The sequence below is a fragment of the Sclerotinia sclerotiorum genome, genomic scaffold, assembly GCF_000146945.2.
Source record: "Sclerotinia sclerotiorum 1980 UF-70 scaffold_11 genomic scaffold, whole genome shotgun sequence".
Classification (NCBI taxonomy): Eukaryota; Fungi; Ascomycota; class Leotiomycetes; order Helotiales; family Sclerotiniaceae; genus Sclerotinia; species Sclerotinia sclerotiorum.
The window spans coordinates 1,147,506-1,168,308 of record NW_001820825.1 but is presented as its reverse complement, the minus strand read 5'-3'; the positions used below and the strand labels follow the sequence as shown (position 1 = coordinate 1,168,308).

The following is a 20,803-nucleotide window of genomic DNA, read 5'->3' as shown; positions in this document are numbered from 1 at the left end:
ACACGTTTTACTTGCATTTTACAGTAATGAAATATATTTTCATTACAAACTAAAGTACTTTATGAGACAAGCGTTTGATGTTAGTAGCCGTAGGCTTCAGGCGCTAATCTTAGTGCTCACAGTTTTCCCCTCTAGTTTCACATTACACATGATGAGCGAATTTTGTGATTGTAGATCCAGTGACTTTACTCAAATTGTGGACACCGGGCACCACCTGTGATACGAAAACTTGTGTGCGCGTATATCACGCAATGTTACAGTAGCCAAGAGCTCATAATTGCCATGGATTGCAGAACTGGGAGCTCGGTTACTGGTTTGATATGGTGTATGCATCTAGAATGTGCTGAAGATGCTTTCTCTCGGCCTCAGCGAACCCTGACATGTAAGATTCGTTCCTGCAATACTCATCATCGGGAAGCGCTGAGGAGAGATTTTAGATAGAATATCATCGACTTTTCGGAGCCGGATAGAGCAAGTTTATGTTTCATCTAGAAAGTGCCTCATTCTATCCATCACCATGATTCCTTTATGTATGGCCGTTTTCTCCTCCTGCATTTGTACTTCCATCTCACAAATCAGCATCGACAACATAGATCATTATCACAATGTCTCCATTCATTGATATCATTGGTAGCAACAACTGTACCAAACGAAACATGGTCGAAGGGACTTCCGGCATGATACCGTCAAAGAAAGAAGCCCTTATTCTGAGTCACTTATGCTCGATACTTGAGATTCTTCCAACCAAAGTTGACATGGACTCCAATTTCATTAGCCTTGGTGGTCATTCACTGATGGCTATCAAGCTATCCAAAGCATGCAAGAAAGATGGTCTCGCCCTATCAATACCATCCATTCTTTTAAGTCCCACCCTTACACAGCTCATCGAATCGGCTACTGGAACAAGATCCACTCCTTCAACAACCATTCTAAAGAACACACATGATCTGAATACACCTGTCAGTTCTACACGATTGACACATGAACGTCGCATGTCACTCTCTAGAACAATGCCTTTTAACAAACATGCAACATCCACATCCACATCCACTCTTTCAATAACAGAGATGCAACATTCCTTTATGCATAGCTACCAAAGACAACCTGGTAGCAACATCATCAGTTTCTACGAGACATACAGTACTGCCGATATTCCAACCATGAAAATGGCTTGGAAGACGGTTATAGATTCGGAACCAGTCTTCCGCACGATTTTCGATCACGAAAGAGCTACTGCCACATATTCGAAACAACCATTACCATTCATCTGGGATGAGGTTTTTGTTGAAGATACAGATACATATATTTCAGAACTAGAGAAGGAAACTGTTCCGGAAAAGATGGAGGTTTCTTTTAAAGTTCTTACTCCCCGGACCCAAAGATCTGGAAATGTTGGCGTTAGCACGATTATTTGGAGGGTTCATCATGCATTTATTGATGGATACTCGGCCAATCTATTGTATGAAAAAGTCCGAAAGATTGTGATGGGTCAGGATATCGTTCCTGGCACACCATTCTCAAATGTTATCCATGAAGTTCAAAAATATCAGCAGATGAACCGAGATGTAAGCAGAGCTTTCTGGAGGAAACAAATGGAACTACATCCAGCACCTGTGGGCGATTTGGCTCTTCCAGTGCCATCTTCACCATCCAAAACATCTCGAAATGCCGATGTTTCGTTCACGATACCCTCTGATGAGATTTCTGCCGCTGCGAAGTCAGCTGGTATCTCATTGGCATCATGGTTTCAAGCAGCTTGGGGTTTGGTACTATCCATGTACGCTGATTCCGATACCGTGGTTTTTGGTACCGTTCTTTCGGGTCGTAATTTACCAATTCATGGAATGGATGATACGATTGGCCCTTTGATCAACACCTTGCCATTCCATGTCTCGCTAGACCGCAGTCAAACTACTTTGGAATATGTTCAGTCTGTCTTTAGACACTCGGTTGAGCTAAGCACATTCCAGCATTCGCTTCCTGAAGATGGATACAGTAGGCAATTTGCATCTGCATTGGCAATGGAGTTTGATATGCAACCTACAGATGACCACAAGGTTCGTCCGATTGGTCAATCATGGTTTAAAGTCGTTCCAGACATTCCGCTCAGCATCTTCATGACCACAACTGGTACTATCAGAATGTCATATCAAACTCAGAAATTTGCAGAGTCTGATATCGAACTACTATCTGAGAACTTCCAGAGCGCTATCTTGTCTCTTCTGTCACCAACCAAGACTATCGGTGAATGTTTCTCTGGTCTTCTCTCTACTGGATCTCATGAGACTTTAATGAAGATGGGAAACTGCTTATCAGATGAAACATCACCAGCCTCAATCAAAGATGACTTGGTAACTCTATTTGAACGCGCCGCCGCAGAAAATCCATCCATTCTAGCGGTAGAGAAAGCAGGAGCAAGCCTGACTTATCAAGAATTCGATAACCTAGCCACCAGATTATCAGCTCAACTCTCCAAGTACATTCAACCTGGTGATGTCGTCTGTGTTCACGCAGATCGAAGTATCAACTGGCTTGTGGCTATCTACGGTATCCTAAAGTCTGGTGCAGTATACTCAGCACAAGATGCAGCATTGCCGGGTCATATCCGTGAAGCTAATTTCCAGACTGCTGGTGGAAAACTTTTCTTAACACCTGCATCTTCTCAACGGGGTATTGCGCCCGAGTCGTGCACACTGTGTCTTTCGGTTGAGGATTTAGTTCAATTACCTGTGCCAAGCTCCATGGTGGTTGCTCCAAGACAAACACCAAGACCTGCTGATAGTGCATATCTCTGCTTTACATCTGGTTCAACGGGTAAACCTAAGGGTGTCATGTGCAGTCATGAAGGACTTGTGGCATTCCAGAAAGATCTTGCTGTTCGACTTTTCGCGCTTCCTGGTCAAAGAATTTCTCAATTGATGTCTCCAGCTTTTGATGGAAGTATCCACGAGATTTTTTCCGCTCTAAGCTATGGTGCTACTATTGTATTAGCTGATGGCATTCATCCATTCTCTCATTTGGAAAAATCCACCGCAGCGATCTTGACTCCATCTATCGCCAACATCTTAGATCCAGAAGACTTCCCCATGTTGCGAAATGTATATCTTGTCGGCGAACCTGTCCCACAACACGTAAATGATGTGTGGTCCAGCGTCAAAAATCTCTACAACATGTATGGTCCTACGGAAGCCACGTGCGGAGCCACGATCAAACGTCTTCTTCCTGGAAAACCAGTCAACATCGGAGCTCCAAATCCCACAACTCGGGTCTACATCCTCGATCGAAATCAACAACTTCTTCCACCAGGTGTGATTGGAGAAATCTATCTCGCCGGTGTGCAAGTAGCACGTGGATATATCGGCATGCCGCAAATGTCCGCCGAGCGATTCCTTCCAGACACCATCTGCAATCGTCAAGGTGAGATGATGTATCGAACTGGTGATCGAGGATACTTCAATCGAGCTGGTGAGGTTGAATGTCTAGGTCGCAATGATCGACAAATCAAACTCCGGGGTTTCCGTCTTGATCTTAATGATTTGGAAATTCGTGTTGCAGAGGCTATTCCTGAATGTTCTGGTATTGCTATTTGTCAGAAGGGCGATTATCTGGTTGCTATGGTGCAGCCTGAGACTCTTGATATTGCGAAGGTTAGAGCAAAGGTTACGAAGGTTCTGCCTGTTCATGCTGTTCCTAGGGTATTTATGGCTGTGGAAAAATTCCCCATGACACCGGCTGGAAAATTGGACTATAAGGCTATTACCAACATGACGCTAGTAGAGAAAGAATCCGCACCAAAGAAGATTGAAAGTTCAACAGAAGCCAAGGTCGCTGAAGCATGGAAGGAGTTATTGGGACTCGAGCCTAATGTGGAGATTACTAGAGACTCGGAATTTGTCTCACTTGGAGGTCATTCTGTTATGCAGCTTCGTCTTGCTAGCAAGCTCTCTGATATATTCCATGTGAGGATGACAGTTTCACATATCATGCAATCGGTCAATTTATTTGAAATGGCGAGGACTATCGATAATCTTCGTGCTCAGGCTCAACCTGCCGATGAAAATGATGGTTTGGTACCACTGGGTAAATATAGAGTCTCACCTATCGAGCGTGAATGGTGGGAGAAGTATAGATTGAATGTTGGAACTTCTTCATTCAATGTTACCTATGCCTGCTCAATCGATAGCAACGTGGTTGATACCGACAAACTCATCTCAGCATGGAACACGGTACTCGCACGTCATCGAATTCTTCGATGCAGATATGTCAGAACTGGACAAAAAGGAGGGGTAAAAAGAGGATACGACCGATTCCCGCCTCAGATCAAGACAGTCAACAAACTTGCTCTATGGAGAGAATGCAACCGACCTTTTGATTTGGAACGTCAACATCCCATTCGAGTTTTCCTTTCCCGAAACACAATGCTCGCATCCATGAGTCACATCATTGCAGATTTGACAACCCTCGAAGTTCTCCTCAAGGAAGTCACTACTCTTTATAGCGGTGGCTCTTTACAACCCGTCGAGCATACTTACATGGATACCACACAATGGAGCAGCACAGCTACTCCAGACGAGCAGAAATGGTGGAAAGAATATCTCCACGGAGCAACACAAACTTATACCCTTCCTAATCTTCCACAACGTACCACATACGCAGGTCGTACACGACTCACGAAACTCCCACAAGATCTCACGCGACAAATCCTCACATTCACCGAAGAACAAAAAGTAACACTCCATCAATTAGCTCTCGGCGCTGTAGCACTTTCCCTCCAACACGACCAAAATGACATGGACATCGTCCTCGGAGGACCCTACTTTAACCGCGGCGCCAAAGATCTCGAAACCGTCGGATTATTCCTCGAACCCCTCCCCATCCGCATCCGCCACCCATCTACACAACCCACAAGTAGTACCTCCTTCCTCCGCAGCGTGCAAACCTCCAGTCAAGAAGCCATCGCGCACGCTATGCCCTGGGATCAAATCCTCAATGCCACATCCACCGCGTCGCATTTCCCCAATCATCCTCTCCTAGACGTCATGGTTACTTTCCACGACAACCGCGCTCCGAAAACTATGATTGAGGGTGTAGATCCGCTGATTACTTATACCGAAGGTAGTAAATTTGCGCTTTTGGTGGAGTTTTCAGTGCTTTCTGATAAGGCGATCGCGTTGAGATTGGAGTATGATGTTAAATGTGTGGCAAAATGTGAGATTGCGGCGTTTGAGGCGGTGGTTTTGGAGGCAATTAGGGGTTTGATTGGGGGGTTGGATGTGGAGGAAGTAAAGAGGGATTTGGGGGTTAAGAAGAGGAGTGTGGAGATGGAGAAGGAGAGGGAGAGGGATGGGAGACCTGCGACTGCGGGGGCTGTGAGTTATTTTGGGAAGAGGGTGGAGGTTTTGAGTGGGTGGTAGATTTAGGGATTGGGGATTGGGGATTTGGCGGTTGGAAATGGTGAAAAATTGTTTTAGAGGGGTGGGTTTAGATGATTTGTAACATTTAGAGGGGAGGGAAAATTTGTGAAGTTTTCTTGGGTAGGTAATTTGGGTGTTTGGGAATTTTATGGTTTAGGGTTTAGGGTTTAGGTTTTAGATTTTATGGATTTTATTCTTTCTAAGCTTCTGTCTTAATGCTACCATTGTGAACTGAATTATAAGAAAACCTTCTTCGCATCTGATTTCTCGAAATATAGTATCCATCTCCTAATTACGCTATTGTTGTGATCATATAATCTAGGACCACAGCACTCAGCAGAGCTTACCCCCAAGTAAATTCTCATTGAGCAGCTTGTAATCTACGATAATTCAAACGAAGAAGGACGGGCGCTGAATGAATAAATAATCAACAACAAATCGTCAAATCTGATTTGGACTTTGGCGTTTGCGAAATAGGAGTTTGATGTAAGGAGAGATGTCCCTTCCCTATTTCAAACATTATCTGTGGAAGGCATAATTCCTTTTACTTTCACGTACGTATACTAGTGGGAAATTAAACAATGGTAATAGAAAAGTTCTGCGTCTGGAGAAGATCGAATAATGCTTACTGTATGCTTAACAAACGCGCATAGCGGAGTCACTCGTGCAAAGGGTCTACTAGGCCATGACATAACGCGCCGAGTGCATTCTTATCACGTTGAAATGATATATAGCAGTCTGTAGTTTGTGATGCTAATCTTACTCATGGAGGGAAGAATAAGAGGCAGTTTGGAAATCGCGACCAGGTGTTGAGATTCAAGTGAGTGTCGTGTGTACATCACCTGAAGCGGTACGGGTAAGCGAGGAAGGCAAGGTAATCAAGAGACATTCTTTTTCAAGTTTGGACTTTTACGACAGTATCAATTTTTTAATTATTTTTTTTTGGAAAAGTTCAATTGATTATTTCTAAACTAATAAAGTTCGCTAGAATGGGAGTCCTTGTTTTGCCTTCAAGTGTTCAAAATCCCGCACCGCATATCCACCAACACCAACACCAAAACCAAATCCGCTAAATACCAGTTTTAAAAGGCTGGCAAAATACCTGGTATACCGAAAAAAAGAACAAAAGCAAGAAATTTAACTAACCATGACGAGGCAAATCGAGTAATACTACGAAGGGCTTATAATTTGGACGCATACCCTTCGCAGTATTCATCATGATTGCCGCGTTGACCATCAGCATTTGTTTTCCAGATTGAATAGGCCACTCGTTTGTATACGGATACTCATTGATTTGTTCCGTCTCCATAGGCGTGGAAGATGATGGATCTTTAACGCTACCATCAGGTTTCCAAGTTACAAGATTTGCGCCGCTTCCTTCGTGAATGTGTCCAAAGCAGTGCATAAGCGGTCAAACATGGCCAACGGCACGGAGAAGATTGCGGCAACCTTTATATTCACCGTCGACTTGGTCAAGTATCGTATGTGGAGGGCCGTGGGTCATGACGATGTCGACTCCCTCAGGAATAGGATTGGTGGCGATCGAAGTTTGGCCTGGGGCGACTTGAGTTGCGTAATTGAATCGATCTTCGTTTATTTGATATTGGAATCCCATGGAACCACAAGTGTACGGTGAGGCGTATAGTGTGAATTTAGCACCATTCTTAAGTGTGAATGTATGAGTACCTTCCTTGAGATAGGTAACTCCTGCATCTTTTGCCGATTGACCCGTCATGATTTCGAGGGCAGAATGATGGTATTCCAAATACTCGTCATCAGACATATTCTCCACCCTGTTTTGCTTGTCAAGAGATATGTCATGGTTTCCAGCAATGACCAATTTTAATTCGGCTGTGATCGTTCCCATCATTTTGATGGAATCTTTCAAAGCGTTTAATTCGCCAAAATTGGTTAAATCGCCAGTGTGGAGGAGGACGTCGACATCTGGCATATTAGCTCCATTGAGGGAGTGCTCGTGAGTGTTAGAAATGACCATCACACGTGTAGTAATTACAGACATGATGGGAAAGATGTGGAATGGTAGAGAGGTGGAAAATGTCGAAGATATTGAAGTATATATGGATTGATGAAAGATGTCGATGAATGTTGAGAAGGTACTTGAAGTAAGCGAAGTGATGCGGAATTGAAATTATTGGAAAAATTCCCGTTTATAAACCTGTGCATTTTGGTGCGCAAGACTTAGCAAATAGACCATCACGTGCAAATGCTGAGAACAGATGTCTTCTTCATTTGATTCACTAAATACACCCTTATATCGAGGGGGTGACAATCACAAAGCCTCAGGTGTACATGGGCTTTTAGTTCTAATTTGATTTAGGGCATGACAACCAAATTGGTATTTAGAGGTATCAAATGACCACAGGATCCATTTACTCAAGTTATCAAAATGTGGTCGCATTACAGTTCGCCCTGGATGAAATGAGATAATGCTCCCACTTCGAAGTCATGTAATCGTTCGTGTACGGGAAAAGGCGTAAAACATATCCACTTTGATGGATTGACCATTTGAGAAAATTGCGACTTGCATATGTACTCAGTCTCTTAGTTTGAAAATTTTCTCTAAAGGGAGCGCATATATCCCCTAGTCTCTCTATACACCTTGAGCATATGCCATGGCGAATCAAGACATGCGGCTAGCTGTGGGAAGGCTCCTGAAACATGTAATGCAGCATGGAATCGATGTTAGGATTTTGAATAACCTCATCGCTATCATTCATTGTAGTCTTCAGCAGAAATGTAACACCCAGAATCGAGATATGATAAAACATGTCGAGCCAATCTATTATGCCAGAAATTTGATCGCGAACTATCGCTTTCTCGAAGAAATCTTCTTCCCTTACCGTGCTTAGGCAGCGCAAGTGATGAACCGAATCCACGTCTTCATTTCCTGTTGTTGAACCGGAAATCCTACCCATCAATCCAATTCCTGCCAAAAAGTATATTCCATCCCAGCCTTGCAATAGCTTCAAGAATAGCTTGTTTTGAGGGAGTTGGGCAGATTGGGGTGCTAGGCAATTAAGGTTAGAATCTGAGGTACGAAGAGTTGTGTCTAACAGCAAGAATGGATGATATAGTAAACCTTGAATGGGAAATGTGATCATCCAGGGAAGTCCGTATTTGCCAGCTTTTGGGCAACTAGTGGGGGTCCATAGCTGCAAGAAGGGGAATTATCTTTATCTAGCCAGTAATTACGCACCTGTAGACGCTCATCAGCCAACCTGCTGAATGTGGGAATGTCACTTCTTTCGCCCCAATCTCACTATTTGCCCAGGAACGCTGCCCGCGGCCTCACCATATTAGACTTTCATTTTGCTCGCAGTGAATCCAATTCTTTCTTTCTTCGTAAGGATGGCTCGCAGCTCATTATTGCCACATGTATTCACTGACCCGCAACCAAGTTTTCCTCGCTCATGTATTATAGACAGGTGTGCAAATTTTGACTCTGGCGGCGCAATCCAAGTACAGTGAGAGTAGTGGTATTCACGGCAGGATCTTTCATATTGTATAGGCTCGTTGAAATCGACAACTGTGATACGTATATGGGTGAAGCAAGTAGGAAGTTTGCAGGCCCGTTGGGTGTTTCGAGCCTTTGAACGTTGAAGTTGACCATAATTCTCAGCATCGAAATGCGAATTCTGCGAATAACATCTTCCAGTATCATTCGTCTATACCGATGTAGCTATAAGCAGAATCCACGTTCTCATCCCCTCTCGTGCCCGCCAGTAACTTCAAACATCGTCTGCTGGTAAGGTCCGAATCACCAAAACCCATAACGACCTCACTGCAAATTAAATTTTTAGCCGAAGGATCCTCACAGACCTGGCGCGTATAGCTGCCGTTGAGCTGAATCTGCATACTGATTTTCAGATTCCCAGAAACGTTGCTGGTGTTGCAATGGTGGTTCTCTCTTTCAGCGATGTTCAAAATCGCCAAAACGTTCGTCGCACGGCAAGCCAAACAAATGCAAATCGTAATATCTCCAAAATCTGATCTTAGAAACCTATCAAACTTTACTATTATACTAAATAATATCTTCTCAATCTATCTCCCAAGTTTTAAAAACTTCTGACGCCCGAATTTTCCATAATACCAAAGTGAAGGATTTCCGGTTCCATTCTGTCCAATGGCAGACCTTACACGTGATGATTTTGCGCATTCAAATAGTTTGGTTGCACGTCTGAGGGGCATATGAAAAAAGGGGCTTTTTGACAAAGTAAAAATATTTTTGTACATACAGAAAGCTCTCGACAGCGCGATTTCAGGAAAACTATCAGCGTTCAAATCCGAAGAATAATTGAGGTAGGAGAGCTAAAGGCATTTTTGATGGTTTCGAGGTCGGTTTGTTTACTTGTGGTTCTCATCCCGTCAAAATCTTCGTCTGATGCCAACTTCCTCATTTACTTACACGGCACAATTTGATGGACCTCGGTGCCTTTTCAACCGATCTATCTAGTAGTGGTCTTGAGCTCGGAATGGATTGATTACTCTCGACGTCACTCATAATAAGACTCAGACGCATTCCTCTACCTCTAGACTTTCATCCACTGACTCAAACTCAAACTTCAATCAGCAAGCCACTCTTGATACTCAGGAAGGCGTCTTTCTCATCCAAAGATATACTTTCACAAACTCATATCATCTCTATTAACTGTCCTTGATATTATCTTCATCCCTCATCCAAACCCCGTCTCCCCCTTAATATCTGCCGGATACCCTCAACTGCCATACATTTAAGATCAAAATTTTTGTGATGCACCACGATTAGTTCATCGATACGGAGAAGACTTTCCAACGCTATGATATCATGAACTCAGTGATGAGTGTATACGCCTTGCATTGCCGATGCTCACCACTTCTCGATCGAGCGTGTTGATTTGGAGGAAATGCTCTAAGACCGCTCGATCATCGAAGTAACTAATGACGATAGTGTGAGGACTTTCGACGGTTGCTTAATCTCTCAATGGCAGTGTAATGTTCCTTGAACCGACGAATGCTCTGTTGCGATCGAGAAGCTTTTCTATTGTGACTCTAGGCATCTTCACGTATGTGAATGTTTAAGGTAGTGCTTTTGAGAGCTTGCTCCCCTTCCTCGGTTTCCTTCATACACTTCAACTACGGCAAAGGCACTAGAGCTCACGCAAACACGTAAGTCATTAGAAGGGGAGCTTAGGATTGATTCACGCAAATAATCAACTTCGGTTCTATCACTTCATTGATCACTTTGTTTTTCTTTGGTTTTTTCCTTTTGATTACTTTTATAATCTATGGTCTCATGAAAATAATTACATATCGCGCCATCACTTTATGAATATCCATGAACTTGCTAGTGCTATCTAGGGAATTCATGCGCCGCAAAAAGACAGGATAATCACCGCGAAACACCGGGGATACTCACATGTAATATCACATATGGATATGCAGTGTGTCAGTTAGATTAGAGGGCAGATGTAGGATGCAAGTCATGACAATGCAGCGATGACCGCCGAAATTTTCGAGCATGTTTACTTTCACTATAGCCTGATCTACTTGCTTGCCTATGCGCCTCACACAGGCACAGGAGTCCGAAGTGCAGACCAAATCGGTTCCAAAAATTTTCTACTCCAAAACTGTGCGGATCTCCAAGTACAGACGAACGGCCTGAATACTGCAAATTCTACATGGATAAGATATTGAAGATAGATTCAACGCCTCTAATGGCTTCAATATTTCCAAGGCCGAATTTATATCTACCACGCCGTGAAGCTAGAGCTTATGAATGTGGTGAAAATGAGGCATCTATGGAGAAAAATCTCTCGCATAGAAGTAATTTTGATAATTTACTTGATGAAATAATTGCACGTAATGATAAGATGCCATCCCCTCTATCAATATGCGCTCTTGGTAGGCCACAATAATCTTGGCATAGAAAACGAAACTATTGCAATCCAATCTCATATCCAATAAAGTTTTTAACAGAAACCAGGGGAGAAATGAGCAGGAAGAAATTTTTCAATAAATTCCTGTTTTAAAAATATCGAGGTTAACTTCCCTACTAAACTGGAATAATCCACCCGATATCTTACGAGGAATGCGAAAAGGTCCCGGAAGAAAGTTACATGGCTGATTACTTGATGGTGAGATTTCTATGGTGAGATGAGGTCAGATGATTGGAAAACTTTCTGATGTTCTCACAGTTGAATTATCTTAAACAGAGACTTCTTCTCAATATTTGGACCATCTCTCACTTCTCGATCTTTCCATCTACTTTTGGTCACATTCACCTACCACCTACCACCTCCTTACCTTTAATTCAGAATACAGCGATATGTCTAGCAAACCAACATTTGTCTTGATCCCGGGAGCATGGCACCGTGCCGAGATTTGGGAGAAAGTCACTTCACTCCTGGAAGAACAACAGTATAAATGTATTCCAGTAGAACTACCATCAACGGCAGGAGATCCCACAATAGCTTTTGGCGATGATATCGCCGTTGTCCGAAATATCGTATTATCAGAGACAAAACAGGGACGCGACGTGATAATAGTGGTGCATTCCTACGGTGGTGCAGTTGGCCAGAGCGCAGTTAAAGGTCTCACCCATCACAACCCAGATGATATCCAATCTACAAGCGACGAACCGACTGGCCATGTCATCGGTCTCGTTATGATGGCTTGTGGTTTTGGGCAAACGGGAATAAGCTTCATCGATGCTATTGGCGGGACACCACCACCACTATGGAGATGGGACGATAGTGGATTTGCGACGTTAGAACTTCCAGCCAGAGAAATATTTTACCACGATCTTTCTGAGGAAGAAGGTAAATTTTGGGTTAGCAGGTTGATGAAGCAATCGCAGAAAGTTTTGAAGGAGGGAGGAGAGTGGGCTTATGCCGGATGGATGGATTTGCCAGTTTGGTACTTGATGACGATGGATGATAAATCGTTTCCAGTTGGGGTGCAAGAGATGTTTGTGAAAATGGCGAGGGATGCTGGGGCGGATGTTACGGTGCGACAGGTTATGAGTAGTCATTCGCCAATGTTGAGTAGACCGAAAGAGACGGTGGATTTTATACTGGAAGCGGCGGTATCTCTGGTTAAAGAATGAGAGCGCAGGAGATCATTGTAATTATATAAAAATCTCAACTCCGTTTACTGGCAATGCTCCAATGGGTAGAAGGTAACATCCATCTACTTGATGCTCCGATTCTTTTCTGCCTTTCAGTCACTCAATATCACAACTCTGTACAATATCTAAAGTTCTCTAAACGATCGAATAAAGCGGTGGTGCCAATAGCTGAGAACTGCTGGAGCTTTATTTACCGATAGCTTGGAATGACTTGATGAATCAAAGATCGCTCATCGTCGGACTGTGGTTCGGACGAGCAATCGTGGGTAATGTAACGTTTTATTCTTCTAACAAAGGATCAAATTAAACATCCATGATATGTCCGAATATACGTAAATACCATATCGACTATCATTATTACAACTGTTTGTTTTTTAGAAAGAAAAGGGAAATCCATAAGCAGGAGCCGGTGTTAAGAAAAATCCGGTTGCGGAAAATGAATAGACCGACCGTTGTGCTGTGTGAAAAGGCCGATCGGATATAAAACCGTCGCTATTCCGGCTCGGATCCGATCTATTCATCACACCATCATTATGTGAGGCAACTGATCAACAACATAATGGAAGATGATAAATTCAAGTGAATCTCCTTCGTTCTAAAAGTATTATATTTATTTCTCAAATAACTCCATTCAAAGATCAATACTTTCGATAACTTTAGCATCTCCTGCATTTCCTACAACTCCTGCAAGTTCGACATCTCTTATAAGTCCAACAACTCCAACAACCTCAAATAATTTCACAAATTTCATCTCCCTCATCCAGCCAAAATGTCTGCACCATCTTCTAAAGAAGTTGCCATCATTGGATCAGGATTATCCGGTCTAACTCTCGCTCTCGCCCTTCATCAAAACAACATCAAATGTCGAGTTTACGAAAGTCGTCCAGCGCCTTTGAACATTGGAGGTGCTGTCATGCTTTCTCCTAATGCTCTCAAAATCTTGAAAGCTCTCAACGTCTATGATCGAATTTGTCACAAAGGTTACAACTTTGATAACCTTGAGTATCGAACTGCTGGGGATGGAAAGTTGGTGGAAATTCAAGAATTTGGTTCTGAGGAGAAATATGGTTTCCAGGCCCTTCGTATTTACAGAAATATCCTAATCACTGAATTGCTTGAAATGTTCAAGGAACAGGACATTCCCATCGATTTTGGCAAGAAATTTTCACATGTCACTTCGGAGACCGAAAAACAAGTTGAATGGGAATTCACTGATGGTACCAAGGGTACTGCACCTCTTCTTATTGGAGCTGATGGTATTCATTCCACTGTTCGCCGTTATCTCTACCCCGATTTGGAGACCAAGTTCACTGGAATGGTTGGAATCACAGCTGCTGTACCAACATCTCAATTACAACTTCCGGAAGGATATTATATTCCTGTCACCCTGATGTCCCCCAAGGGTGCATTTGTGATTGCTCCTCAGCAAGAAGATGGATCCGAGGTATTGATCGGAAAACAATTACGCATCGAAGAGAAGGACAGAGCTGGTTGGAACGATATGTCAAACAACAAGGAAGAAAGCGTCAAATTCTTGCAAAGCAACAATGATCTATTCCCAGAAATCGTTCACAACGCAGTATCCAAGATTTCCCATGACAAGATTAATGTTTGGCCATTTTACATTGTGCCCAAGCTCGATAACTGGGTATCTCAAAATCGACGTGTGGTTATCCTTGGTGATGCAGCTCATGCAATTCCTCCTTCCGCAGGTCAAGGTATCAACCAAGCATATGAAGATGTTTATATCTTTGCACTGCTACTTGCAAAGTCAAACAGGGAGGATATTCAAAGTGCACTCTCTTTCTGGCAAGAATACCGACACAAGAGAGTCGGAAAGGTTTTGGAATTGAACCAGCAAATTGATTTGAGACGTTTACCAGGAAATTCAGCAGATCAGAAGAGGGAACCATTTGAGCTGAGCTGGTTGTATAATGCGGATTTCGAGGCAGATGTAGAAGAGTGGATTGCTCAGCAAAAGCAATGATTTGATTTGGGATTTTTAGTGGATTTTTGAGATTGTGGTGAGAAAGGCTTTCTTTAGGAACGGGAAGGATGAAAATTGGGATTGAATGCAGGCAGGGTATTGGGAGTTATGGGATATGTGAATTAATGAGGGTAGACAGAATGAATGAAATGTGACTTTTCTCTTCTCATCAACAAATTGACAGTTGTAAAAGGATTTTCTAATTGTTTACAGTCTGACAAGAAGGATAACGTTATGATATGTGATGCTTACCTAAATCTACATAATCTATTTGGAACTTCAAGTTCATATCAAATATTGAGTTATATATTCAAATAGCCGGAGTAATGGCCATTACGGGACAAAGTGGATAAAGTTTTTGCCATGGCTTACAGGCCAAGCATGGTCACCATACACGCCACACAGGGCCTAATGCAAAGCTTTTCATCCCCCCTGTACATGCTGAATCGGTGCCGAAAATATGTGGGGGGGGGATCTTTTCGGGCTTAGACACAACTCTAAATACCCCACAAGCTTACGTCGTTGATACACGGTGCTATTCAGAGGAGGCTAGTACCTGTTTTCATTAATCCTGTGTCACCTACCATACCCATACCTGGCGAAGTATACTCTGTACAGCGCCGAGTACACTACGTACTACCTTTTCACATCTTAACTCTCCTATCTAGATCTCTACGGAAAGACCCGCTAGATAACTTCACCAACTCGGTTCAAAAGCCAAACGTCAATCAAAGTCCCACATTAGACATCATGGAGTCTCCTAAACCATCAACAGCAGCTTCGGAACCAGCACCAAGAAAATATACCGGTATGGATTGTAGGTTTTGTCAGAGAAGTTTCTCCAAAGGCGAACATTTGAGGGTTAGCATTACAATATTATCATGATGTGCATCTTATACTCACTAATCATTATGACAGAGACACGAGAGAAGCCGTAAGGAAAGCCCTCTCGAAATCGAATTCTTCATTCTTAAGAATTGTAAGCTAATCAAGTGATGGAAAGATACTGGATCTCGACCTTTCATATGTAAAGATTGCAGAAGACCATTTGCTAGACAAGATTCACTTGCTCGTCATGAAAGATTACATACTCGGAGGGAAATCAACTATCCCTCACCACCTTCGAGTATGATTTCCCAATCAAGTATCCCATCTATATTACCTGTGGTTGACACAAATCTTCAAGTCGAGACACCAAGATCACAACAAGGAATTATGAACAATAGTGGGGCCAGTCATTCTATAATTGGGAATACACCTTCTACAACAGAAGATATTGATTTTGAACTAATCTGGCCAGATTCGGAGGATTTGTTTGAAACTTTGATGTCTTCTGATCAAATGATTCCGTTGCAAATGCCAATTGGGATACTACCCGTACCCATCACAACTCAATCACATGTGAACAATGGAAGTTTTGGGATTCCAGGTCCGTTTCAACAAAAGGGATCAATTGGTTCTATCCCAGTAGGGGAAAGTCATCAAGCTGTGCATAATGTTAGTGAGATGGTTACTAGTTTGGTAAGTTCAACAAGGCCTTGAATGAAACCATTATTGATCGAAAGATATAGTCATCAACTGTTACGGCTGCTGTTGAAGCAACATCTCTCACCTCGGTTTTCTTAGATGAATGTTTACATATGTTCTTCGTAAGATTCATACCCACATTTCCAGTATTACATCGATCAACATTTGTCTTTCGAGAATGTACTCAACCTTTACTTCTTAACGCTATGGCTATCGGTTCTTTATATCTTGGACCTAAAGATTCAGTCGCAAAAGGTGAAGCTTTATGGAGACTTGCACATGTAGCAGTTGCAACATCTTGGGAAACATTAATCACTCATAAAGGTCCCTATGATAGTTGTCAGGGAGTACAATTAGTTGTTACTGCTCTACTTGCTCAAATATACGGCGCTCTCTCAAGAAATCGAGTCATCCGAACCACAAGTCAAGCATTTCATGCTCTTGGATTCTTTTGGGCAAGACAATGCGCAATTTCTGATAGTGAACCATACTCAAGAAACAATCTCCCCAGCCAAAATTCAACCGATGAAGAAAAGGATAGAGCTTGGAAATTTTGGGCAGCGAAAGAGATTCAACAACGTGCATTATTGGGTCATTACGTATTAGATGGTTTAATATCTCGAATGTCAGGGGAAACTCCATCAGTTCGACATGCAGCCAATCAATTGGGTTTACCCAGTAGTGAAACAGCATTTGAAGCCAGAACTGCCAATGAATGGCTTAATCATATGAGATCTCAAGAACCATCTCAATACTCCTTTCGAAGTATCATTCGATCATTATTCGACCCAACAAGTCAACCTCTGACGAGTTTCCATGCCTTCTCGGCATTTTCCCTTCGTGTCATTCTAGAAGGTCTTCAATCCTTAGTTTCAGATTGTGATTCCGATGATCTCTCTACAGTTGGTGTACCCACCAAGCTCGAATCACGAAAAGCTCTAAGTCACGTCTTTGAAGCTATATCCATAAGTTCCAATCTTTCACATTCGGAACGACTGGAGCTTTTACTCAGATGGCATACTATCTGTCTCGATACTTGCAAAGATTCATCACTACTTTGCAGATCCATCTGTTCTCGTTACGGTATCGTACAGCATGTTTGCGGCGGAAAAAATATCATGAAACCCGAACAAGATTTGATCAGTTGGGCGGGTACAGAAGAAGCAAGAAAAGCCCTCGTACATGCTATTGCTATCCAAGAAATTGTAGAACAATTACCAAGAGGCAGAGCACATGTTATTCATATCCCTAGTTCATTATTCGCATCCGCAACGGTTTATTGTGTTTTTTCTCTGGCGGGTCAGGGTGCGGTTAATGTACCAAATATAGTTGATTGGCAAGTTGTTTTGGCGACGAATGATTTGGCGGATTCTTCGATTCAGTCGGGTTCTTCTGGTCATTCGGAGACGCAATTATTCTTGCGAGGTGCTACTTCATCATCATCATCATCATCGTCATCTAGAGGATTGGGCACAACGAAAAATCTCCTCTATGAACTTAATTCTATGCAGAAACTTTTTAAATGTTTGTGTTCGCAATGGGGTATTGCTTTTGATATGGAAGATGTTTTGGATCAGTGGAATACTCTTTGTCATTGAGTTTGGGTGAGAGGGGGAGGCGGGGGAGACATATATTTTACGATTTGTTGTTTATGGATAGAAGGGTATATGGTGTCGTGTTTTTTCATCAGGTTCAGGTTGGCGTGTGATGGATGGTAAAAGGGTTGGGACGGGATGGTTCCCGATAGAACGGGTTATAGATTCAGATTGCAATTCTCGAGGTTCTTTTCCCATGGTATTGGGATAAGCTTGCTGTGCGAATGGAGGTATTATGATAAATCCTTTAATGAGAATGGTAGAATATCGATTTTGTTGTTTTGCTTTAAGAGTATTAGTTTTAGTACCTAGTAGATCTAATCAACTCTTCAAAATCGAACATCACCCAACCTACTTAGCTACCAACCAATCTAGTACCATGATATCCATCATCTCCACATCACTCCGAATTCAACATATATCCATCCCCATTAATTAAAATTGATAATAAAAGAATCCTCAAGTTCGGATGTCTTAGCGATAGTGATGGTGATAATCTGTTGACCTCCTGGGATCTTGGCAGCATATGCATATATATTGCATGATGCATATAAGGAGCAAACAAAACTCAACTTTTAATTCATTCTTTCCTTTTTGGTATACTGTTTGTTTGCTTTCAATATTTTGATTTCAAAGCACTTTAATTCCGAAGGCTGAATACCTAACCTTATTCCTTCATTTTTGAATATATACTCGCAGCTTAACTGCTTAGCTAGAGAATCAATCAATTCAATCTGATGCTCTTTCTGGTCTCAAGAAACCCAACATAATCTCTTGATATTTTTTTTGGTATTTAATAGTTTAAAAAAAAATCCCTCCAGAACACTAGTATAATGTTACGAGGGTTGCCGTCTAGATCATGTGGAAGTGCTCTAGGCTCTCGAGGTGGTTTATAACTAGGCGTCAAGCAGGGACTTAAGTAATGACAATGATGCAATTCGTAACTAATAGTAGAGTATACTAAATGATTGATCTTGATCTTGAGTACGAAGCTCTATACAAAGGGAATCCATCTTGATTATATAGACCTTCGTATTCCAATCATTGGAGCGATGGAGCTGGGGAGCGAGATTCGAATCTCGCTCCTTCGCTCCCTCGCTCCCTCACAAGACTATCCATGTGATCCTATAACACGTGATAAAAGTTTATAATGTTACAACGTAACACCTAGAGCACTTCCACGTGATTGTCACGATTCATTAATTCACGTGACCTCGAGGACCTTGAGGACCTTTTGGACCTTAGGGTCCCAGAGGTCCTCAAAAGATGATATAGGGTATATAAACATTCATTTAGTCTCGTAGTTAAGGAGCTTCGTGCTCAACTTAGTTATCAATTAGTTTACCTACATTCTACTTGATCTAGTAACGACTTCACTTCCAAGTGAAGACCAGTGATAAAGCCTTAACCCACAACTACCAACCAGACGAAACCTTAGGCAGCCGCTGCCTCCAGTACAGTATCGTTACAGTGATCTAGACGGCAACCCTCGTAACATATTCTTGATTGTGTTTGTATAGAATAAAAAATACCAATTATTTAACCTTATTTAATCTTATTGAATCATATTAAATTATTCATTTTTTGATTATAATTTCCTAAGCCAATAATAATAGGTTTTGAAAGTAGAAGATTAAAAGATTGAGTTTTTGAGTTTTCGAGTTTTGGGTATAGGTGTATGGGGCAGAGGGAGGAGGGATTGGGATTTATGAGTTATGATTTATGAATTGTGATTTATTAATTGTGAACTGTTATTTCTTTGGATTATGGAATAAATGGAGTATAAGATTTTTATGATGTAAATTGTAAATTATAAAGGGGAAGAGAGCGGAGATGAGGGGACTGTGAGAGGCGTAAATACTATGATGTAAGACCCTACAATGATATACAATATACGTCTAGTTATAATATATGATCAATCACCAATGATATCTTCATACGATCACCAAATGTACGTGTAAAATTATGACAGAAAACCAACTAAAAACTAAAACCACTAGTGCTCCACTCGCTTACTTAGCGCTCCTCATTTTGAAGGCTATGTATTTGTTTTAGAACTACTGTATCCACTTCTTTTATTCGGGTTAATGCTGGTGCGGATGTGTATGCGTTTTGAGGGATAGATGGGGATAGTGGACGGGGGTAGAGATGAAGAGATGGGATAGTGGACGGTAATAGATGGGATAGATGGGATAGTGGACGGGGTAGAAAGGGAAGATGCTTGGGGGGATAGGCGGGGATAGAGATAGCGATAGTGGTGGTGGTGGTGGTGGCAACGGGGATAGGTGGGAATATAAGGGGATGGAGAGGAGAGAGCTAGGAGCGGTGGTAGGAGATGGATAGATGGAGAAATGGAGAGACGCAGAGAGAAATAGCGGGAGTAGGGATAGTAAAAAAAGGAAAGGGAGAGGAAGCTAGTGGAGGGATAGGTGGGGATACAAGGGATAAGGAGAGAGAAAATCTAGGTGAGAGGAGATCCAGGAGATGGTGCTAGCCTCTACGAGAGGGATGGATATTAGATGGGGATATGAGAGAATAGCGGTAATAGGGTGCCGAGTGGCAACGGAGTAGTGGCAGTGCAAGTAGTGCTAGTATAGATAGGTGGGGATATGATGAAATGTGGGAATGCGGGAATGGAGGTATAATGGGGTTGGGGCGGATGAGGCGAGAAGAAAAGAAGGTGAGGTTAGCAGAGGGATGGAATGGGGACAGAATGGGATGAAGAAGGGAGAGCTCGGAGAGGGACTTAGCAGAGCGGTAGGTACTAGGTGGCAATATGAGGGGATAAAGAGGCGGGCGAGGAGATAAATAGGTGGGGATATAAGTGGACAATGGGAGGAGAAGAGAAGATTGGGCTAGAACTTAGAAGAAGGATAGATGAGAACAGATGGGGATGGGTGGCAATAGGTGGCGATAGGTGGGGATATGAGGCAATGGGGTAAGGAGAGGGAAGGGGAGAGGAGGCTAGGAAAGGATTGTGGTAATAGGGATAGTGGTAATAGAGGTAGGTGTCACACTCAAGAATACTGGGTAGAGTATCTTGTATTAGAAAATACTAAGCTAAGGAGAAAAGAAGAAGGAAAACAAGAGTAGCGAGTTTTCCTGTGATTAAATACAAACGGGGCATGCCACGTGACCCGAAGGTGTGAGGCGT

General features: G+C 42.4%; 7 protein-coding genes across 7 annotated transcripts; 6 read left to right on the top strand and 1 right to left on the bottom strand.

Annotated features, from left to right (window-relative positions):
* Positions 1 to 605: 605 nt before the first annotated feature.
* Positions 606 to 6,555, top strand: SS1G_08561 (hypothetical protein; the record flags this gene model as incomplete). Its single annotated transcript, XM_001590771.1, has 4 exons — positions 606 to 5,369; positions 5,892 to 5,968; positions 6,068 to 6,116; positions 6,403 to 6,555. 4 exons carry the CDS (start codon positions 606 to 608, stop codon positions 6,553 to 6,555), a joined length of 5,043 nt encoding a protein of 1,680 aa, XP_001590821.1.
* A 270-nt stretch (positions 6,556 to 6,825) lies between these two features.
* On the bottom strand, positions 6,826 to 7,365 carry SS1G_08560 (hypothetical protein; the record flags this gene model as incomplete). Its single annotated transcript, XM_001590770.1, has 1 exon — positions 6,826 to 7,365. One exon carries the CDS (start codon positions 7,363 to 7,365, stop codon positions 6,826 to 6,828), a length of 540 nt encoding a protein of 179 aa, XP_001590820.1.
* Positions 7,366 to 8,047: 682 nt separating this feature from the next.
* Positions 8,048 to 8,284, top strand: SS1G_08559 (predicted protein; the record flags this gene model as incomplete). The annotated part of the gene is made up of 1 exon (XM_001590769.1): positions 8,048 to 8,284. The coding sequence occupies one exon, from the start codon at positions 8,048 to 8,050 to the stop codon at positions 8,282 to 8,284; it is 237 nt and encodes a 78-aa protein (XP_001590819.1).
* Positions 8,285 to 11,739: 3,455 nt separating this feature from the next.
* SS1G_08558 (hypothetical protein) lies at positions 11,740 to 12,519 on the top strand (the record flags this gene model as incomplete). Its single annotated transcript, XM_001590768.1, has 1 exon — positions 11,740 to 12,519. One exon carries the CDS (start codon positions 11,740 to 11,742, stop codon positions 12,517 to 12,519), a length of 780 nt encoding a protein of 259 aa, XP_001590818.1.
* Positions 12,520 to 13,309: 790 nt separating this feature from the next.
* Positions 13,310 to 14,527, top strand: SS1G_08557 (hypothetical protein; the record flags this gene model as incomplete). Its single annotated transcript, XM_001590767.1, has 1 exon — positions 13,310 to 14,527. The coding sequence occupies one exon, from the start codon at positions 13,310 to 13,312 to the stop codon at positions 14,525 to 14,527; it is 1,218 nt and encodes a 405-aa protein (XP_001590817.1).
* A 750-nt stretch (positions 14,528 to 15,277) lies between these two features.
* SS1G_08556 (hypothetical protein) lies at positions 15,278 to 17,652 on the top strand (the record flags this gene model as incomplete). Its single annotated transcript, XM_001590766.1, has 3 exons — positions 15,278 to 15,344; positions 15,531 to 16,048; positions 16,099 to 17,652. The coding sequence occupies 3 exons, from the start codon at positions 15,278 to 15,280 to the stop codon at positions 17,650 to 17,652; spliced, it is 2,139 nt and encodes a 712-aa protein (XP_001590816.1).
* A 2,622-nt stretch (positions 17,653 to 20,274) lies between these two features.
* SS1G_08555 (predicted protein) lies at positions 20,275 to 20,742 on the top strand (the record flags this gene model as incomplete). Its single annotated transcript, XM_001590765.1, has 3 exons — positions 20,275 to 20,406; positions 20,557 to 20,653; positions 20,723 to 20,742. 3 exons carry the CDS (start codon positions 20,275 to 20,277, stop codon positions 20,740 to 20,742), a joined length of 249 nt encoding a protein of 82 aa, XP_001590815.1.
* Between the last annotated feature and the right edge of the window lie 61 nt (positions 20,743 to 20,803).